Raw genomic sequence first — 20,348 nt, 5'->3', positions numbered from 1 at the left:
AGACAGCTGGGGACCCCCATCTTCCCGCTGGGGAGGGGCCAGGCCCGCGGCACCCTCGGGGGTCCCCGCCCGCGCCCGGTGCCCAGCAGACCCCTGGCCGGGCTCGGGCTCGCCCTGGAGACCTCAGAACAGTCTGGCACCGAGACTTCTGCCTAGCGTGGTAGTGGACAGCCGTGGTCCCCGCACTCGGGAGGGCGAGGCAGTAGGATCGCCATGAGGTCGGGACCAGTTTGAACTGCACAGCGAGGCCTTGTGAAAGACAGAAGAATTAATACTTCTCTTGGGTCTCTGGTAACTGGAAGATGAGCTTGAAATCCACTTAACAAGCAAGAAATGGCGGTGGTTTTGTTGCCTCTAAATGCCCCCTGCCCTCCTTCAGAAAAAGCTTTTTTTTTTGCTTTTTAAATTTTTATTTTATTTTAATTTTTTTGTCTTTTTCAGATAGGGTCTCGCTATGCAGTTCAGGCTGGCCTTGAGCTTACTTTGTAGCCCAGGCTGGTCTCGAACTTGGAACGATCCTCCTGCCACCACCTCCCCAGTGCTGGGATTACAGGCGTGCGCTTGGTAGAAAATGCTCAGCAACTGGGGAAATTTCCATCAAGTCACACAGTTGTGGCCTGTTGCTTACAACTACGTGTGTCGTGAGAACTGATTTTTAGTAGATGCTCAAATACTTAGCTTGTCCTTTTAGCTTTTTGAGACGGGCTCGCTGTGTCGTCCAGGTTGGCCCCGAACTCGTGGCAATCCTGCCTCAGCCTCCCAGGTGAGTGCCACCCTGCCTGGCTCTCGACTTTTTTTTTCTTTTGAGGCAGGCTCACAGTATACAGTTCAGACTGGCCTTGAGCTCAGTGTGTAGCCCAGGCTGGTCTCAAACTCGCAATGGTCCTCCTGCCTCAGCCCCCCGAGTGCTGAGATTACAGGCGTGCGCCACCACGCTGGGCTTCGACTTTTGTTTTTAAGGCCTGTGTATCATTGTAATCCCCAGGCAGGCCGCCTGTATTTTGAGCTTATTACTGATACAGTAAGCTAAGGTTGCTGTTGTCAGAGATACAGAGGTCTTCATTCTTACTGCTCCTTGGAATTTGAGCCACTAGTTTCGCATTGCGTAGAGGTTGTGAGCCATAGTGTTCTATGTGGAATCGTCTTTAAAGGAAATCTAAAAATCCTAGGTGTCTCCAATTTAAGAACCTAGGAGTCATGTTGAAAACTTTGACTTCAGGAGCCACCTTGATCTTTGCATGAAGCCACCATTTGTTAGAAAGTAGTAAATACCAGAGTTGTGCACCTGAGCAAGTGGATTGTGCCGACAGGATAGACAGGGAAGGTTTTGATCAGATGTTTTATTTCTTTGAAAGTTGACCGGTGTGGTGGCGCATGCCTGTAATCCCAGTGCTTGGAAGGCTGAAATGGGATTGCCGCTAGTTCGAGCCCAGCCTGGGCTACATAGTTTAAGGCCACAATAAAAGTTGAGAGGCCACTGTGTTCCCTCTTGCAGGGTGGCCACCCACGCTGTGGGGCATGCTGCTTTTCCTACCTGATTCTTTTCTTACGTTTGATAAAGCTTTTCTATGTTTAGTAAAATCTGCTGCCTGTAAAAAAATAAGTTGAGAGATTTGTTTTGGTTGAATAAAGTGAGAACTTGAGACCCAAGTTCTGCCTAAACCGTACCGGATAGGGCGTTTGGTAGTCATTTTGTGTTTTGTTTTTTTCCCCCAGTAAAGTATCTTTCCTTTTCACTTTCTTGGTAGTATCAGGACTGAGTGCCCAGCGTCCCACCTTAGTAGGTGAGAGTGGTTTTTTAAAACAGTTTACTCTCTTGGTCTTGAGCAAAATGGGGAGGAGTGATAACAGGGTATCGGTTGCCTCCGGGTTTTAGTGTCTATAGTCTTATTCTGCCTCCCTTTTTTTTAGCTATAAATTACCTAGCACAGCTTCATTTTGCTGCCTGGCCTGTGCAAATTGGCGCTTTGCAGTGGTGGGTGATGAGTTAACCAGAGAGTTTGTGGCTGTTTGAGATAGTGACCTGGAGGCCAAGCCTTGAGCAAACTTGCAGCATGATATGGTTTTGATGGAGAACTGAGGTGTTTACGTTTTTGTGCTTAATGTTTATATATTCTGATCATTCGGTTGGAGTTTTTATGGGGTTAAAATAATAGGGAATGCAATTTTTGAAAAGTTTGAACAGTAATAGGGTACTCATTTGGCAAACTAAGCAAAACTAACGGAGTTTTGAGCTGTATCTGGTGCTTAGACACTTACATTTTTATTTATTTAGTTTTTGTGGGGGTTTTTTTGAGACAAGATTTTGCTTTGCAGTTCAGGCTGGCCTTGAGCTTGCTTTGTAGCCCAGGCTAGCAATGATCCTCCTGCCTCAGCCTCCCGAGTGCTAGGATTACAAGCTTGCGCCACCACGCCCAGCGACACTTACATTTTTGTTGTTTTTCTTTGAGACAAGGCCTTGCTATATTGTTGAGGCTAGATGTAGTCCAGGCTGACCTTGATCCTCCTGCCTCATCTTCACGCATCACACACCTTGCTACAATTCAGTTTTGTATAAGTGCTTTAGCTGAAGGTGTTGGTTTGTGTCCTTCCTTGAATAGCAGAGTTCAGTGGGATACTTGCATAGTTTGTGTTCCTAGTTCTCTGCACCTGCTTAGACCAGGGTTGGGCCCCACCTGTATGGTAGCTAAGGAAATGGTGCTGCCTGCCTCTCACACTGACGGTGAGACTTCTCAGATGTCTGGGAATTTTATCAGGCAGGAGGAAATTTGGGATTATGCAGAAAGAACATGGCTCATAAGAATAAGTTCAACTTCTCTAGTCGTATTGCACCTTCTAGACTCTGCAGGCCAAAAAGTAGCTGGGCATCGTATTTATGTGTGTGCCCTGCCCACGTGGTCCCTGAGTGCCTTGAGGGTCTGGAGTGTGACCCGAGGTGTCCAATGGGTGTGCAGTCTGACTCCTGGGCTCTGGTCCTGGAAAGCTTCAGGCTTCTGCCAGTGAATGCACCGGGGAAGGAAAGCACTGCCTCTCCTTGCTCTGCGAGCCCTGGGTGGTAACCTTGACCAAATCTAGCCAGGCATGGTGGCGCACACCTGTAATCCCAGCACTCAGGAGGCTGAAGCAGGAGGGTCGTTGTGAGTTCCAGGCCAACCTGAATGCATAGTGAGATCCTGTCTCACAAAGACAAAAAAACCTTGACCACATTGACTTGGCCTGGACTTTCTTCAACTAGCTCCATGGGTTTGGGCAGGTAGTATCTCCAGTGTTTGCCACAATGGTTCCCAGGCATGGTCTTTGTGCCTGTGCCAGCTTGGAAGCCACCCCATGCAGGGCAGTGGCACAGGAACGGCCTGCAATGTGTTCCCAGGGTCGTCCTGCACTTCGCCTCATGCTGCAACAACTCCACACTTAACAGTTTTGCAATTTACGGCCTGAGGGTTTCTTCAGCACACTCATGTGACTTCTCTTTTCTTTATATTCAGGAAGTTCAGCTTATCACAGCTGCCCACGCTTAGTTCTGGATCAGTGATTGCACACAGTGTCCTTGGTCCCCATTTGTGACTGCTTATCAGGTCAAGATGTGCTCAGTCTTTCTGACTACAGGAAGTGCAGTGGGCAGTAGGCTCTTAGAGAATTTTCTGAATCTGCATGCTTGCTTGAGACCTCGTGACTAATATCCACTTAGTTTAAGCCAGACATTTGCCTGTCTTGTGGGCACAGTAGGTGTTTAGCAACATTTCCAGCCTCTCCCTGTGACAGTCGCCTCCTGTCCTCCAGACGTGACACCCCAGAATATCTGTAGGCACAGGTGGGTGTCGCTGGGACCAGGTTGGTCTGTCACAGGGGCCCTGTGGCGTGGTTTTTCTCTTTCATTGGTTAGCGTTCTCTGTGGTCTTGTGCTGATTTCCCACTAAAATTTCTGAGTTAGAGCCTTAGAGATCATACAGCTTTGCGAACTGATATGGAAATTGTGGGTACCTCATAATTAAATGGCATTCCTGACATGAGCTAATTATTTAAGGTTGTAATCAGACGTGGTCTCTTATCGGTCATGTTGGTGCACAGGCTCGCAGCTTTGTGAAGTGATGATTCAGTTTATCCATTCGCTGAGAGCGCCGCACCGACCTCCTCTAAGCCCCTGTTCCTGTTCTAGGGACTTGGGCCATGTGGCCCCCAGTGCTGCGCAGCCTGCAGCGTTCTGCTGTGGGTGCCCAGTGCTGGGCCTGCAGGAGGACGGTCGGAGGTGGCAGGGTGGGGCTCCCGTCCCACCCACCAAGATGAGTGGTGGAATCTGATCACTCGCTGCAGCCCTTCTGCTTTCTGTTGAGCTTGCACCTGTTTTGTGGTTATTGTCTGTTAGTGGTAGTGGCCTGAGGTCAAAAGTCTTGCACTGGTGTCTTTGAGGGAGCAGTTAGCATCGCAGGCCTCAGTTACACGAAGGTACAGCCAGGGAGGGCGGGGATGAGACCAAGTGACCTGCTAGAGCTGGGTCTACTTCTCGTGCACCATTGCTATAGTGAGATGTCGGGAGAGTATAAATGAAGCTATAGTTGTCTTTGGGATGGGAAGACAACAATATTCATATAGCACCAAAACATTTTTAACGTTTTTTGCTTTTTTTTTTTTTTTTTTTTTGGTTTTTCTACGGTACCGGGAACCGAACTCACGACCTTGCGCTTGCCGCTGAGCTAAATCCCCAGCCCCTTTTTTTGCTTTTTGAAATAGGGTCTTACTGTGTACTTCAAGCTGGGCTTGAGCTCCTGGAGAGTCTTCGCCGCAGTCTCCCCAGTGCTGGGATTATAGGCCTGTGCCACATCGGTTTTTTTTTTTTTCCTGTATTGGGAATTGAACTCAGGACCTTACTCTTGCCAGACAGGCGCTTATGCCACTGAGTTATATCCCCGGCCCAGCCTATGCCACATTGTGCATGTTCATAAAATGGTTAAAGTGGCCAGCAGTCCAGCCACAGTTTGCTGTGGAGCTTGCCTCTGTCTTTTTGATTGTGTGGCACCGGGCTAAGCCAGTGCGGTTTTCCAGTCAGCCACAGAGGTGTCCTTTGCCATCGAGGAGCCATGAAGACCTCTACAAGAGGGAACTTCACTGATGAATAGAGAATCAGAAGTGAGATTAGGACCCAGAGTGAATGTCCAGTGGTGGTTGTCCTCAGCAAGTGCCTGGTGCTGGGCCAGAAATGTCCTGACTTTCCCACAGCTTGGCTTTCGAAGGGAAGCGGTGCTGCTTCCCCCTTGTTTCTTCTGCGAGGAGGTGACTGCTCCTTACTGTAAGGACCAATCCAGTGAGGGAGCAGTCTGAGACATGGGCTGTAGAGTGCAGGGTTTTCTAGGGAAGTCTGCAGGAGTCAGTTGTTAAACTGACTATTCCACTATTCAAAAGTGGGTGTGGCTTTACATTTGATTCTTAAAGTAGACTTGTGTGGGATCTGAGAGACAGGAAGACCAGAACTGAGGCCAGCCCTTTCCCACTGATTTGAGATAACAGCCACTCAGGCAGGACAGTCTGGTAGGCGGCAGGACTTGATAATGGCGCTCTGAGAGGGAACAAGATAACCTCTCTGGAGCCTGGTGATTTCTTTGTTGAGCGCAGTACTGCGGAACAGTGCTGTAGGATGTTGATTTCTTTGACTAAGTATAAGAAGGAATGCTGAACATTGAGTCACAGAACTGTGGAGTGAGGATTCAGATGCTAGTTCCCGCCCCCGTACCAGGAATTGAACTCATGACCTCGTGCTTGCCAGGCAGGCGCTGTGCCACTAAGCTGAATCCCCAGCCCCCAGATGCTAATCTAGCAAATCTAAGCATTTCATAACTTTTTTTTTTTTTTGAGGTCTGAAGTTGTCTAGGCTGGGCTTGAACTTGGGCTCTTCCTGTCTCAGACTGTGGAATGGCTGGACTTACTGGGGCTTGCTGTCCTGTCTGGGCCATTTTACTTGGTGCTAGAGGGTGTCCTTGGGGACCTGGCTGCCTGGGGAACTTTGCCATTAACCTTTGAGAGCATTCTCGGGGTTTGTTTTTAACGTTCTGTTAGTGCTTAGTAATTTAACAAAGTTCGGAGCTCAGTGTGGTGTTGCCTCCACGCGTATGTTTTGATCATCTTCCCCCTTACCCTCCCAGACAACCCTTTGTAACAGTGCCCCTCCTTGTATGTTATCTTCTTAGATTCCACATATCAGAGAAACCACGCCATACTCCTCTTTCTCAGTCTGGTCAATTTCATCCAAGTTGTGGCTTTTGGTTCCATCCATTCCTGCAGATGATGTAATGTCATTCTTTATGGCCGAGTAGTACTCCATTGTGTGCACCACATTTTCTTCATGCCTTCATCCATTCACAGGCTCCTAGGCTACTTCTGGGTCTTGGCTGCAGTTCATGGTATAGGTCTCCTATAGTCGCTTTGTATGCATGCACAGGGTCCTGCAGAGTTGCAGTTCTGGTTTGTGAAGGCCCTACATACTGATTTCTGTGGTGACTGGATTTACATTCCTGTCAGCTGCTTCTGTGGCCCCAGTGTGGCTGCATGGCAGCTGATTGCGTGGCAGTGGAGGCTGTCACATCCAGTGCTGGGCAGAGATGGCTGCTGGAGGGGCCGTTTTCAAAAAAAACCTCTTACTATTTTTCTCTAATCCTTTAAAGTCTATAGTTAACCTCTGTTCTTTTAAAAAAAAAATTTGTACATATGGTGTTAGGGGTCAAGCCCCAGGCCTTATGTATGCATGCTAGGCAAGCGTCCCAGCCCTAACTGTGGTACCAGAATGAATCCTATTTATTTACTTGATTATAACCACTTTGGGTTGTGTAACCCTCATTCTGCATTTGCTTCTGTAGTGAGCAGAGTGGAATCGTTAGCACACTGAGCTAACTGGAGGTCAGGGCTGTGACTTCCTTAGGAAATGAATCTGGAGAGCTAGCACTTGTGCAGTGCTCCGGGAAGTGCATCTCCAGTGCCCATCCCACTCTCCAGGCAGCCTCGGTTCAGCACTTGGCCTTCCGGCCCTGATTGCGCAGAATAGGTGGTGTCACTAGTGTTCTGGGACAGTCACGTTGCATCTGTGTAGGTTTTTATTTCTCAGGAAGAAAGAAGCTTTTATCCGGACTCTATGAGAGCCAGGGTCATTTGTGATACAGTGAAGTGTCCCTGACTTCCAAGCTTTATATATTTACTTATTTTTGGTTTTTTGAGACAGGGTTTCGCTGTGCAGTCCAGGCTGGTCTTGACCTCGCTGTGTAGCCCAGGGTGGCCTCAAACTCATGGTGATCTTCCTCAGCCTCCCCAGTGCTGGGATTACAGGCATGTGGTACCACACCCACCCACCCACCAAGCTTTATTTTTGTGCAGAGATCTCAGAAATGGCCATGTGAACAATAAACCAAAGAGCACATGGCTCATGACAGTTTTCAAGAAGGCATGGGGAAGAAAAGGCGTTTGGGCTGAGGTTTGGATTGATTATACTGTGATGTTATTAGTAGCTGGTGCTATGGTCAGTGTTCCGCTGACAGAAGTTGAAACTTGAAGGAAAGCTATCATAGGGCTGCTGTATTTTTATAGTTTGAAGAAACATGTTGGAAGTCATAGTGCTTAAAGAAAGAGGAAGTGCTTAGAAGGTACATGGGGGAGAGAAGTACGTTTCTAGCTCTCTCTGTGTTAATGGTCTGGGCAGCTTTACCTCAGCAGTAGGAACAGAAAGCAGAACGGGGAAGCCGGACCTGACCACCTGATACTGAGAATTAAGTAAATTGAGAGGGAAAACCATTCAACTGCGTTTGCCTGTACTGCTTGTCTTACTCTGAAGAAAAATGTTTAAATTGGCAAAAGTAGGGTTGTATAGTTTTCCCCCTAAATTTCCAGCTCACATGGAACTCCCACTTGTGCTTTCCATGGTGGGCTTCCGCTTTCTGCTGAGGGCAGTTTTTTTTTTTTTTCACCCCTTTCTGTCTTGATGTCTTAGCTGTCAGGAGCAGTCTGAATATAAACAGGCTCATTTATCTGTCCATCCCACCAGATGGTTCTGTCATCTTCCTAGTTAGGTTTTCCTAGTCTCTGGACATTTTCAGATCTATGAGCTGGGCATGGTGGTGCCCTTGTAATTCCAGCAGTCCAGGAGGCCGAGACGGGAGAACCACAGGTTTTTTGTTTTTTTTTTTTTTTTCGAGTTCGAGCCCAGCCTAGACAGTTCAGTGAGACTTTGTCTCAAAACTAAAAATTTAAAGAAGGGCTGATAGCATGGCTCAGTGTGAAAGTCATAGGTTCTGTCCCCAGTACTGGAAAAAACATCTTTACATGGTTTGATTAATGCTTCCTGAATGTTTCTGTACTTGAGGATTTGTGTGAGAAGTCGAGCTTTTTTATTCTCATCTAGTGAAACCTTACTGTGTAGTCAGGTATGTGTAAGTGTATTTTTCATCAGCTGCACCTGGTGCTAGAATCATACAGTGGCTTTGTTCGGATGACAAGAGCACTTCGGACACCTGGACTGAAAAACAGGTTTCCCCTCCCTTCCAAATAAAGCTCTGACTTTGCCCTCAATATCTTATCTGTACACTGCTTTTCAGTGGCTGCTTTGCACTTTTGAAGGATACTATTTAGGACTAAAATGATGAGACAAATAATTAAAATACCGTTTCAGCTGAGATCTGTGTCTGTGGACCTGAACGTCGACCCTTCACTGCAAATTGACATACCTGATGCACTGAGCGAGAGGGACAAGGTCAAGTTCACAGTGCACACCAAGGTGAGTGAGGGTGCGTGGCTGCCATGCTTCCATGTTGGATGTGGGAAGAGACTTGTCCAGCTGAAGTGGGTACAGTGCTGTCCGCAGGGTGCATGCTGCTGCTGAGATGCACCTGCCACCTCGATCACCTTGCTTGCTGATGTCGGTGAGCATAAGTTAAGCCCTGGGGCAGTTAGCATGACTCCTACCCATGACTTAGGTCCTGCGCCTTTGGCTTCAATTTCCTGGGACTTTTTCTTTTATTGGTCACTTTGGGTTTTTTGTTTTGTTTTGTCTTTTTGAGACAGGCTGTCACTATGCAGTTCAGGCTGATCTTGAGCTCACTTTGTGGCCCAGGCTGGTCTTGAACAAAGATCCTCCTGTCTCGGCCTCCCAAGAGCTGGAATTATAGGCGTGTGCCACCACGCCCGACCTCTTGTCACTGGTTGGATGTTCATGGGAGGCTTTAAAAGGAGAGACTTTATTTTTTAAAAAATATCCTTAGCAATTAGTTTTGAGTATTGGCTACTAGGTTTCTTGATAGGGACATGCAGTAGTATTGCTTTTTTTGAGACACCATCTTGCTGTGTCGTTCAGGCTGTCCTTGAACTCACGATGTAGCTGGCCTCGAACTTGCAGTGAGCCTCCTGCCTCAGCCTCCTAACTGCTGAGTGCTTTGTTCTTTATGGGCTCTGACTGGTGTTTTAGGCAGAATTTTCCCACAGTGCTGGTCAGGGCGTCTCATCAGGTGGTGCTTAGCAGTCAACAGCTCCCTTGTCTCCACAGACCACACTGCCTGCGTTTCAGAGTCCAGAGTTTTCTGTTACGAGGCAACATGAGGACTTTGTGTGGCTACATGACACTCTCATTGAAACGACAGACTACGCTGGGCTTATTGTGAGTACACTTTATTTAGAAAGGGAAATAAAGCCCAGAATGTTTGTTTTCTCCATCACCGGTGAAGTCTGAAATATGTGGAGAACAATGTGGGAGGCTCACATAGCACTGTACACTGTGAGAAGGTCAACAGTTTCATGATTCAAATCTTACCTACCCTGGGGGCTGGGGATTTAGCTCAGCGGCAAAAGCGCCTGCCTGGCATGCGCAAGGTCGTGAGTTCGATTCCCGGTACCGGAGAAAAAACAAAACAACAAAAAAAAACAAAAACAAATCTTACCTACCTTTCAGTTCGGTGGTTCTCTGAGTTCAGTAGAATTGGTTTCTAGGAAACCTTAGCATTGCTGACAGTGTGCAGTAAGATTTCTCTAGCGCCGCAGAGCAAAGGGGGCTCTTGATTAACCCTTGCCTACAGGAACAGGGGTGATTGCAGATGAGGATTAAGTGCATCCTGAGCTGCCAGGAGACCAAGAATCTACCAAATGCTGACTTAGTAACAGATGACTTACTGAACAAAGTCAGTGCTTGGTATTTGTAGAAAAGTTGCTTTTGTTCTAAGTGACACTCTTGATTACCCCCTGGAACTAGAAAGGTTCCTTTTTATATTGACGTTGGTTATACGACACACTTGAAGCTGGTGTCAAAGTGTCTGGAAGCTGCGACTCTCGCGGTGTGTGTAGCTGAACACACAGTCTTCATCCGGCGGGGGTGAGGTGTGGGTGGATGGCGGGCACTGATGGGCGCGATGCTCACTGCCCCTGTCCCTGCTGCAGATCCCTCCGGCTCCTACAAAGCCAGACTTCGATGGCCCTCGAGAGAAGATGCAGAAGCTGGGAGAGGGGGAAGGGTCCATGACCAAGGAGGAATTTGCCAAGATGAAGCAGGAGCTGGAGGCGTAAGTGCAAGTGCTCTCACTGGCTGCACCACTGAGAGGCAGCAAAACGGTGCCATGTGCGCCAGAGGAGAACCTGAAGCCAAGCTCTCTTGGGTTTTTATTTTCAGTGTAGCTCTTAGCTGCCTGCTGCTGTTAGGACACTGCATTTTGCCGAGGGTGGGATATGCTCCTAGTGGTCACTTACAGTGCAGACTGCTTTTTCCTCCTCTCGGGCTGTACCTGTTAGGGCTGTGGGCCTGAACAGTGAAGAAATGAACCCTTTATGTATTTCTCTTGTTTTTGTTTTGAGGCAAGGGCTTTCTACTGCTATGTAGCCCAGCCTGGCCTCGAACTCATGGCAATCCTCCTGCTTCAGCTTCCAGAGTGCTGGGATAACAGATGCGTAGCATCACACTTGGCTTATTATACATATTCAGGCTGCTGATAGCAAGATTTTTTCCCCTTGAAGTTTGGTTACTAGAAGTACAAGAAAAACTAGATTGCTGCAAGTGCTGCTAGGATGTTCCAAGTAACTGCTTTGATGTTCATAGGAGGGGCCGGGCCCCAGGCAGCATATTCTAAACTAGTGGTAATTTTTGAGCAAAAATGGATTCTTTAATCTGTGTCATAGTTGTAGGCTTGCATTCTTGAGAACTAATGCCCTTTAAGTAGTATTTGGCTTTAAAATGAAAATCAGACAAGCCAAATGTGAACTCTAAAATCACATATAGTACCATTTCAGTATCTTGAAAGGTTAGCAGATAATGAGGTGGTCTTTGGGGCTGGGTTTTCGTGCCCCTCTTGGCTCAGAACATTCTAGCCCTCTGCAGGGGTAGGTGTGAGGGCCTTGGGCGCCATCTCCACAGCTCCTTCCTGTCCTGCTGGGTCCCACGCTGCCCAGAGCGGCTGGGCTGTCCCAGTGGCTGGGTGTAAATGGGCTTAGGCCTGGCCTGTCCAGCAGGTCCATACAGCACCACTTCCTCCCCGACTTGTTTGTTCCCTGCATTTCTGAATTTAGTCCCTGACTGGAGACCAAGTTAGGCCAAAATATTGTGCTGGTTTAGGGGAGGTATTCTAAGTGGGATGGGTGGAGCAGTCCCGTCAGCAGGGAGCGGTGTGCCAGCAGGGTCCTGTGGTGTTTTTGCAGGGAGTACCTTGCTGTCTTTAAGAAGACTGTGTCCTCCCATGAAGTCTTTCTTCAGCGGCTCTCTTCTCACCCCGTTCTCAGTAAAGACCGCAACTTCCATGTTTTCCTGGAATATGATCAGGATGTAAGGCAATTTTATTCTGTTTTTGTGGTCCTTTAAATTAAATGTGTGGTTGGGCTTTTAAAAATAGGCTTTAGCCAGTAGGTGGTATGAGCCTATCTGCACAGATGTTCAGGAGGTTGAGGCAGGAGGATCGCAAGTTTGAGTCTAGCCTGGGCAACTAAAAACTCACTGGTAAAGTTTTTAGAGTTAGTGTGAGGCAAGCCCCAGTGTGCACATTTCTTCAGTATTTCCTGACACTGAGAGCCTAATAGTGTGAGCTAGAGCAGCGCGGTGACTATGGCCAGGGCCAGGGAGCCAATAGCTTAGCACTGCACAGCTGCACAGATCCCTGGGAGCCTAGGGCTCTGGGTGGGCCGGCCCAGTCAAGGCTGGTGCTCCTGCTGTGTTAGTAGAGGGTACTGGGGATACACAGGACCGGTGTGGGATCCCTAGGAAAACCATATAAGATAACTTGTCTTTTGGGATTTCCTTTCATAGCTAAGCGTCAGGCGGAAGAACACCAAAGAGGTGTTTGGTGGGTTTTTCAAGAGTGTGGTGAAGAGTGCTGACGAAGTTCTCTTTTCTGGAGTTAAGGTAAGGGCTTTGGGCTGGGGATATTCTAGATCACTGGGAATAAGTGGCCTTACAGGTCCTTGTGACGCCGGAGCTTAGAGAAGAGGTGACTTCTGTTCAGCCTCGCGGTCTCTGACTCCCAGGGCAGAAGGAGGCGTGGGCAGATGGGCCTCCGCACAGCACCCCAGCACCTGGCCTCCACATGCAAGGCTTTGGGAGTGCCTGAGCTGAGTCGACACAGGCTGCTCATCCCCTGGCTGTCACCTCCCCAGCACAGCCTTGTCCTCTCTCAGGGCTGAGGTGAACCTTGCCACTAGAGTCTTTAGTTTTCTCCTCTACAAGGACAGAGGCTACTCACTTCTAAAAAGCAGAATGAAAAAAGTTAGGCATGGTGGCGCATGCCTGTAATCTCAGCACTCTGGAGGCTGAGGCAGGAGGATCATTGAGAGTTGGAGACCAGCCTGGGCTACAAAGTAAGCTCAAGGCCAGCCTGAACTGCATAGTGAGACCTTGTCTCAAAAAGACAAATAAATAAGAGAAAGCAGAATGAGTGGGGTGTGTTGGTGCACGCCTGTATTCTCAGCACTCAGGAGGCTGAGGCAGGAGGATCATTGAGCTCGAGGCCAGCCTGAATTACATAGTGAAACCCTGTCTTTAAAAAGAAAAAGTGGAATAAGGCGAAAGGTGAGTCTTGTGTGCCATTCTCCAGTGGCCAGTGGTGATACAGTTACAGCACCACAGATTGTTTTGTTTATCTGCTGCATTTGAAGGACTTGGTACAAAGAAAAGAACAGAAAGTGTCTTGCTCACGTTGGTCTGAAATGACATTTTTAGATCCATGAAATATTAAAATTTATTTCACCTGTTGGTTGTGGGCAGCACCATGCAAGTGTTAGACTGGGTCCCTCTTGCCCCAGCTGTGACTCCTGCTCTCCTCACCCACCCGAAGCTGTACGGCTCTCACACGGGCTCCTCCCTACACAGGCTTTGCCCCTCTAGGCCTGGCAAGGAGGGAGGGCAGCAGCAGAAATTTGGAGACTGGCACAGGGCAAGGTCGTGGGTGCCCTGTGTCTGTGAACTGTGGCATGGGTGGCGCCAGCTTGATGAGCAGAGTTGCCACACAGACTGAAGCAAGCCAGGTTAAAAGCTAACCAGTCCTCCAGCATGCATTGAGCACCCACCTGGAGGACCACTGCCCAGAGCAGACTCGCTGGGTCTTGGTGCCTGCATTCCTGGCACTGGCAAAAATACTCCTCAGAATGGTTCTGTCTCTTGATGTTTCCTGTGTGTGCCCAGTTTTGCTGGTCCTGGGAGTACCCTTTAGATTTAGAGGTCCCCAATGTGTGAAGGTATAAATTCCAACTTGCTGTTGTACTGTTCGTTCTGGTATAAAGCTCATCTTCACGTGTCGGGTTTCTGCTTGTGTTCCTTCTTCCTTCCTCCCAGGAGGTGGACGACTTCTTTGAACAGGAGAAGAACTTCCTGGTTAACTACTACAACAGGATCAAGGACTCCTGTGGCAAAGCTGACAGGATGACCCGGGCGCATAAAAGTAAGCACGCGCCCCTCACAGCTGTGGGGGCCCCACCGCATCCGCTCCCTTCTGCAGAGGGCTGTGCTTGTCTCTGCAGGTGTCGCCGACGACTACATCCACACAGCAGCCTGCCTGCACAGCTTGGCCCTGGAGGAGCCCACCATCATCAAGAAGTGAGTGTTTGGAAAGCACTGTCCCAGCGGAGAGGCGCAGCGAGACACGATGGGTGGGAGGCAGTTCTGATGGGCGGGAGGCAGTTTTGGGATGGAGCAGGCCCTCTGCCGTCAGCAGATGTGTCCTTGCCTTCCGTCCTGTCACGCTGAATATCTGCTCAGGATAGTGATCTTGTCACCTTTGAGAGGATTTTGGCTTGTGTCCTCACGCAATAGGTTCTTGCCATTTGGCTTGGTGATGCCCACTTTATTGAAGGGATTTGATTATGAGAATAATGTGTGATCCTTAGGCCCATACTAAGCTTTTCATTTCCCTTTTCCTGTCCTGGGAGTTTGTGGTGGGAGAGGTTCACATGTTAGAGCGTTGATAAGATCATATCGCATAGACCTTTCAGGACTTTAAATGGCAGCTTTGTCTTGTGTACATTTTCAGGTACCTATTGAAGGTTGCTGAGCTATTTGAAAAACTTCGGGTAAGATTTTTGTGTCCTTGATGATAGGAATTGATTAGTTTGCAGACATCTGCCTTGATGATGACCTTTCCCTTACTTAACCAGAAAGTGGAGGGCCGCGTCTCCTCAGACGAGGACTTAAAGCTGACGGAGCTGCTCCGCTACTACATGCTCAACATCGAGGCTGCCAAGGTACATCGGAGCTGGAGGGCCGGGCACAGCCGGGCGGGAGTCTGAGCTGAGCACCTTTCCAGCCACTGTAGTGCAGGAGGAGCTGGGGCCACTTCCAGATCATGTGTGCGCGCGGCATGTGCTCCTGTCCGCGGCCCACAGTGGGCCTTTTAGCACATGGCTTTCTGTGGTCTGGGAGGTTTTTAAGATTTAGGCTGATAATTTATAGTGTATTTTCTAGTTTGACAGGAGAAGAGCTTCCTTAATATTTTTTATACATACATAAAAGTAGATACAGTAATGTCGATGATTTTTAACAGTTGCCAGTCTTGAACTTTGATTTTTTTTTTTTTTTTTTTTTTTCTCTGGTACCAGGAACCGAACTCACGACTTTGCGCTTGCCAGGCAGGCGCTTTTAGCCGCTGAGCTAAATCCCCAGCCCCTTGAACTTTGAGAGATTGCACAATCTGTGTCACACGTGCACCGTGACTGCCTGTCACAGATGCTGTGGGAACCTCTGCTTCCCTGTGAGGCCACAGTCTGTTAGGGGAGCAGGACCACAGTGTGGGTTCCTGGAAGCAGGGCTGCTGGGCGGCCTCATCCCTTCGACTCCCCCAGTGGCAACTGGGTGTGTTTTGTCTTTATTCTGGGCTTTTTCACCTGAGCTGCATAGAAACCTCTGAAAGTTCTCAGATGTTGAGTTGCGCGCCCTTCTGTAAATCTCGTGACTGTGACATGGAGAGATATCTCATGCGTAGCGGTCAGGCAGTGTGGGCGCTGGCCGCCACCTGCCTGTCCCGCTTTCTTCAGAGGTTTTATGCTGTCCCTGTCCTCTCGCAGGACCTCCTGTACAGACGCACCAAAGCCCTCATTGACTACGAGAACTCGAACAAAGCTCTGGACAAGGCCCGGCTGAAGAGCCGAGACGTGAAGGTGGCCGAGGCACACCAGCAGCAGTGCTGCCAGAAATTCGAGCAGCTCTCAGAGTCCGCGAAGGAAGGTGGAGCAGAACGCTCTTCTGGGCCCTTAGTGTTCGATGCGGAAATCAGAGGGATGAGTTGCACACGAGTACAGAAGCAGCTGAGGCTACTGCCAGTCACTAGTTGTCAGTGCCCGTCCCAGTCTTTGTCACTTGTGCAACCTTGCCCTCCTCACACGCGTGTTTATGAGCACACACCTGGGTTTTCGGGCCCACGCAGGATTCAGTTGTGTGTGTGCTCTTCCATCTCAGAAATCCTGCTTGAGTTTCCAGTCGGGTGGCCTCTTGGCCCCGAAACAGTGTTTGTTTACCTTAGCTGTGTCGCCCTTCCCTAAGGTCATCTCTCACAAGTAGGCGGTCCCTGGTTTTGGTGGTCTGTCTCCTTGTGCATAGGCACATCCAGTGACGTGTCCCCTGTGTCCCCTGTCCCTCATGGTGAAGAGTGGGTGCCCAGCCGGGTGCCTCCCTCCCCCCCACACCTGCAAGCTGCCTCTGTCCTGCTCCTCATCCCTCCTTCCTGCCAGAAACGGGCTGCTGGCTGCAGGAAGGGTCTCACTAAGTTATCCAGGCCCTGGTCACAGTGACTGAGACATCTGTCCCAGTCCCAGTTCTTTAAAAACTGCGAGGACAGGATGTCTTTGCAGATCTTTTATGGAAGTGATACTGGGGCCAGCTGCAGTTGTGTTGGCTGAAAGCCTACCACATTGGGGAGGCTGAGGAAGGAGGATCTCAGGAGGTTCAGTGGCAGCCCGACAACTTTGTGAGGCCCTGTCTCAGATAAAATGGGCTGGGGAGGTGGCCTCACAAAGAGCTGGCAGTGGCTGCCCTTGAATTGGCCTTAGGAAGGTTTGCCTAGTACATGTGAGGCTCTGGGCTCCATCCCCAGCGCTGCCAGAAAAGGAAGGTGCAGGTTCTGTGAATGTGGATATGGAGCTTGGCTTGGATTGGAAAACACTGAGCTTTTTCTCTCTGTAGAACTGTTGAACTTCAAAAGGAAGAGAGTGGCAGCATTTAGGAAGAATCTGATTGAGATGTCGGAGCTGGAAATCAAGCACGCCAGAGTAAGTGCTGCTGCAGACGGAGGTCAGGCACTGGCCTGGCACCCTTAGTGCAGTGGGGTGTGCTCAGTGGTGATTTAGCTGCTGGAAGCTGAAAACCCCTGCCCCCTCACCTTGAAATGCTTTGGGAGGAGCGTTCTGGGGAGGTCCTGTCCCCTGCAGGGAGGTGCCTGCCAGGGGTTGTGTCTGAGGGCTCAGTCAGTGCCATGGCTTAGAAACTTCTCTCCTTTACCAGTGGCCCTCCAGCACTCTTTCCTGGTTTAAGAGCAGGCAGAGGCTTTATCTTCCTGTTGTGTAGATTTGACCTGTGCAGCTTGGTTGAGCACAGGAATGGGAGAGTGGTGTTTTCTACTGGGGTCTTTGGGGTCGGGTACCGTAGTCCAGCCTTTTGAGGGGCGCTCCATTCCCCGTCTTACAGGCTGCTGCCTGGTGTGACCTCTAGGTCAGCCTGGAGCCTGGTGTCCCTCGGAGAGGAGCTGACAGTGGCTGCCCTTGAACTGTGAGGCAGGGCCTCAGGCAGGGAGTGGGCAGCGCAGGCGAGTTCACTTTCTGGTTTTCTCAGGTCAGCTTTATGGCGGAGCTGTAAGGCGACATTATAGAAATGTGCCCGGGGTGATGTTCGTTGGTATCGGCATGTGTATCTAACACATCTTCATTTTACATCCCCCTCTCACTTGCCAAAGAAATTTCTTTAAAGCAAGAGCTCAGGGATGCAAGTTTACAGTCATTAGGGTTAATTATAACTTGTGATTTTATTGGTAATCTCACCCATGGCTCGGGGAAGCCAGTACGGGACACGGAGCCAGGGCTGGGCCAGTGCTCTCTGCAGTGCGCTGCCATCCCAGCCCTCGGGCATTTGCAGCAGTCTCCCTGGGCAGCCAGTACCTCGCGCCCTCAGCCCGCCTCCCGAGAGTGGGGTGTGTGCTTGCTGCCGCACCTGGCTCTCCTCGTTCTTGGGTGCAGCCTGATGGCTCTCAGGAGTCGCTGGTCTGCCCTGACCTTTGCCGTGGTTTCCTTTTCCAGAACAACGTTTCCCTTCTGCAGAGCTGCATTGACTTGTTCAAGAGCAACTGACCGACCACTCCTCGCTTGCCCCGGAGGAAGAAGACTTGTGTGAAACCAGCGCCACTTGCACCTCCGTCCTTGCCATAGATGATTAGCTTTGACTTTAGCTTACAATTATGTGAATAAATATTTTGATTTCTAAAAATCTTTTAACATTTAACCATGTTGGTTTAAAAATTTTTATCGCATGCTACTTGGACATGACTAATCTTTTCCTTCTACATTTAATACCTCAGCGTGGCAGCCCCTGGACACTGGATTCTCCTGTTGCCAAGGAGGGTGGGAGCCTTGTGCCCACATAGGTGTGGTTCCCAGCGGGTGTGGCTCAGATCAGATGCACCAAGGGTGACGCGTTGGGTGCCACAGGAAGTGCTTTCCACTCCCTACTGCTCCTGGCTCTGTTGCACTGCGGGGCAGGAAGATGTGCATCTTTATGTGCCCTTCAAAGCCCAGCTTCAGGTGTAAATAGCTGAGGGGAGAGGTGTCTGAGGCTGTGCACAGACAGCATGGCCGGGTCTGCACCAGAGGGTGTGAGCCCCTCCCTTTCGGTGGGGCGGGCTGTGTCTGGGCTTATGTTTTTTATAAAGTGTAAAATAAAATAAGAAACCATGCTGCTGCTGAGTGGTTTTGTGACAGCAAGGCTGGATGTGTCCCAGGAGCTGAGGGCTTTGGCCGTGGCGAGAGGGCTCCTGAAGGTGCTGTTTTTGAAGGCTGTTGACCAGTCCTTTATTAAAGGTTCTTGCGGGGCAGTGCAGGAGTTTGGGGAGGGGAGTAGATCAGGTCATCTGGGTCTGCGTGCATACCCCTGCCTGCCCCTGCCCCCACTGCTGCTGGCTGTGCGAGCTTGGCTGTGAATGAACGGTGCCCAGGCTGAGCAGACTTCAGCTGAAGTCCTGCGCCTGGTCTACCCCAGCTCACTGAAGCTCACTTCTACCTCTACTTAGGGTAAAGATACCACTCACCTCCACCCCTAGCTTCTATCATAGCTGGTACCTGGGTGAGCCGTCCAGGTGCAGTGTGGTCACCACTGGAATGTTGCCACTGGCCATGGTGGTGTCTGGCCTCCCTGGCTGGTCACGGGTGGCGGTAGCGTCAGCCCTGCCCGTGGGACCTCCTGCAATCCCTGTAGCTTGCAGTGGTCCATCCCTGTCTTGCATTTGGCTGCAGGATACCCGTGAGCACCCCAGTGACAGAGGCTGCTTCCTTGAGCTGGCTCCTGGCCTTGGGGTCCCAGCATTTGTTCAGGTCTGATCTGTGCTTCAGAGGTCTGCAGCCCAATATGGTTGCTCACCTGGATCTGACCAGCTTCCTGGCAACACCCGCGGGCCCTGGTTTGCACTGCAGTTGTCTTTACAGCGCCCCCTGCTCTGTTACGGCTGTGGGCTGTGGTGCGGGTCGGCTAGGTCTGTGCTAATGGCGTGGGGGACTGCTGGCAGGATGGAGGCCGCTGGCACCTGGGAAGTGACAATGCTGGGACGAGGTGCAGTGTCAGATGGGGCGGGCCTAGTAGGAGGCAGCTTTGGGGTCCTGGCACCTCTGCCCAGGGCTTTAGGTCATAGGGTGCATGGCTTTAGCTGAGAATGAGTGGAGCAGGTGGGCACGTAGCAGTGGCACCTTGCGAGTCCAGCCCAGGGCAGCTGTGGCTGCGTTAACGTCAGCCATGCAAAGCCACATTTATGTGTTAGGTGTTTAACCTAGTGAGAAACGCTTTGGACCGAGGCAAGCGCACCCCTGGTGCAGAGATGCTTTCTGCTCTCAGTCTGGGGCTGTGCACTGAAGGCAGCTCTGTTACCAGTGGAGGAGGAAGTGAGTGCCAGGCCCCGCCCACCTTCCTCCTACAACCTGCAGGCCAGGCCCTGGGCTGCCCAAGAGCAGTGCCTGCTGCTGAGCCCTGTTCAGTTGTGAGGCACTGGGGACTTAGAGCGGGCGTGTGACACCTGAAAGGGACGGCGGAACACAGCTGAGAGTGGAGCTGGCTGGGGTCTGGTGTAGCGGTTCCCTGTCCACCCAACCCTCAGCACAGAGTCTACGCTCCTTGCTCCCAAGGCTGGGCTGCCGAAAATGGCTCCATGTTGGGAGTTCAGTTGACTTTTTGTTTTTATTTTTATTTTTGTTTTTTTGAGGGGGTTCCACTGTGCAGTTCAGTCTGGCCTCGAGCTCACTTTGTAGCCCAGGCTGGCCTCTCCCAACTCCCAGTGGTCCTCCTGCCTCAGCCTCCCAAGTGCTGGGATTACAGACAGGCACCACCATGCCTAGCCTAATCGTAATTTTCAACTATAAAGTAATACTTATTTGTCAGGCCTAGTGGTACAGACCTGTAGTCCCAGAACTTGGGTGGCTGAGGCAGGAGGATTGCTGCAAGTTTGAGACCAACCTGGGCTATGTAGTTCAAGGCCACCCTGAACTGCATAGACTGTCTCAAAAAAAAAAAAAACAAAAAACAAAAAACAAAAAGGCAGTGTGTATTTGTGAGAGATCAGACCATGCACAAATATAGTACAAAGTCCCCTGCTTTATTGAGCTGTGACATGTTTCCGGGTAGCTTTCCATTCCATAGATATATGTGCAGTTTATGATTCAGGGTGTGAGTTTGG

General features: G+C 50.1%; 1 protein-coding gene across 1 annotated transcript in view; it reads left to right on the top strand.

The window, feature by feature from the left end:
• The window catches only part of Snx5 (sorting nexin 5), a gene marked incomplete in the record, with an annotated part of 18,927 nt that extends 562 nt beyond the window's left edge, over positions 1-18,365 (top strand). The window contains 12 exon segments of the mRNA XM_005380914.2: positions 8,645-8,749; positions 9,515-9,625; positions 10,399-10,520; positions 11,647-11,770; positions 12,248-12,343; positions 13,769-13,874; positions 13,954-14,029; positions 14,463-14,502; positions 14,587-14,673; positions 15,493-15,652; positions 16,607-16,692; positions 17,713-18,365. Of these exon segments, the coding sequence (XP_005380971.2) occupies positions 8,645-8,749; positions 9,515-9,625; positions 10,399-10,520; positions 11,647-11,770; positions 12,248-12,343; positions 13,769-13,874; positions 13,954-14,029; positions 14,463-14,502; positions 14,587-14,673; positions 15,493-15,652; positions 16,607-16,692; positions 17,713-17,763 (1,164 nt within the window).
• Between the last annotated feature and the right edge of the window lie 1,983 nt (positions 18,366-20,348).

The sequence above is a fragment of the Chinchilla lanigera genome, unplaced genomic scaffold (assembly GCF_000276665.1).
Source record: "Chinchilla lanigera isolate Chin_1 unplaced genomic scaffold, ChiLan1.0 scaffold00014, whole genome shotgun sequence".
Classification (NCBI taxonomy): domain Eukaryota; kingdom Metazoa; phylum Chordata; class Mammalia; order Rodentia; family Chinchillidae; genus Chinchilla; species Chinchilla lanigera.
Note: the sequence above shows the minus strand (reverse complement) of the source record. Positions and strands in the feature narration are given on the sequence as shown.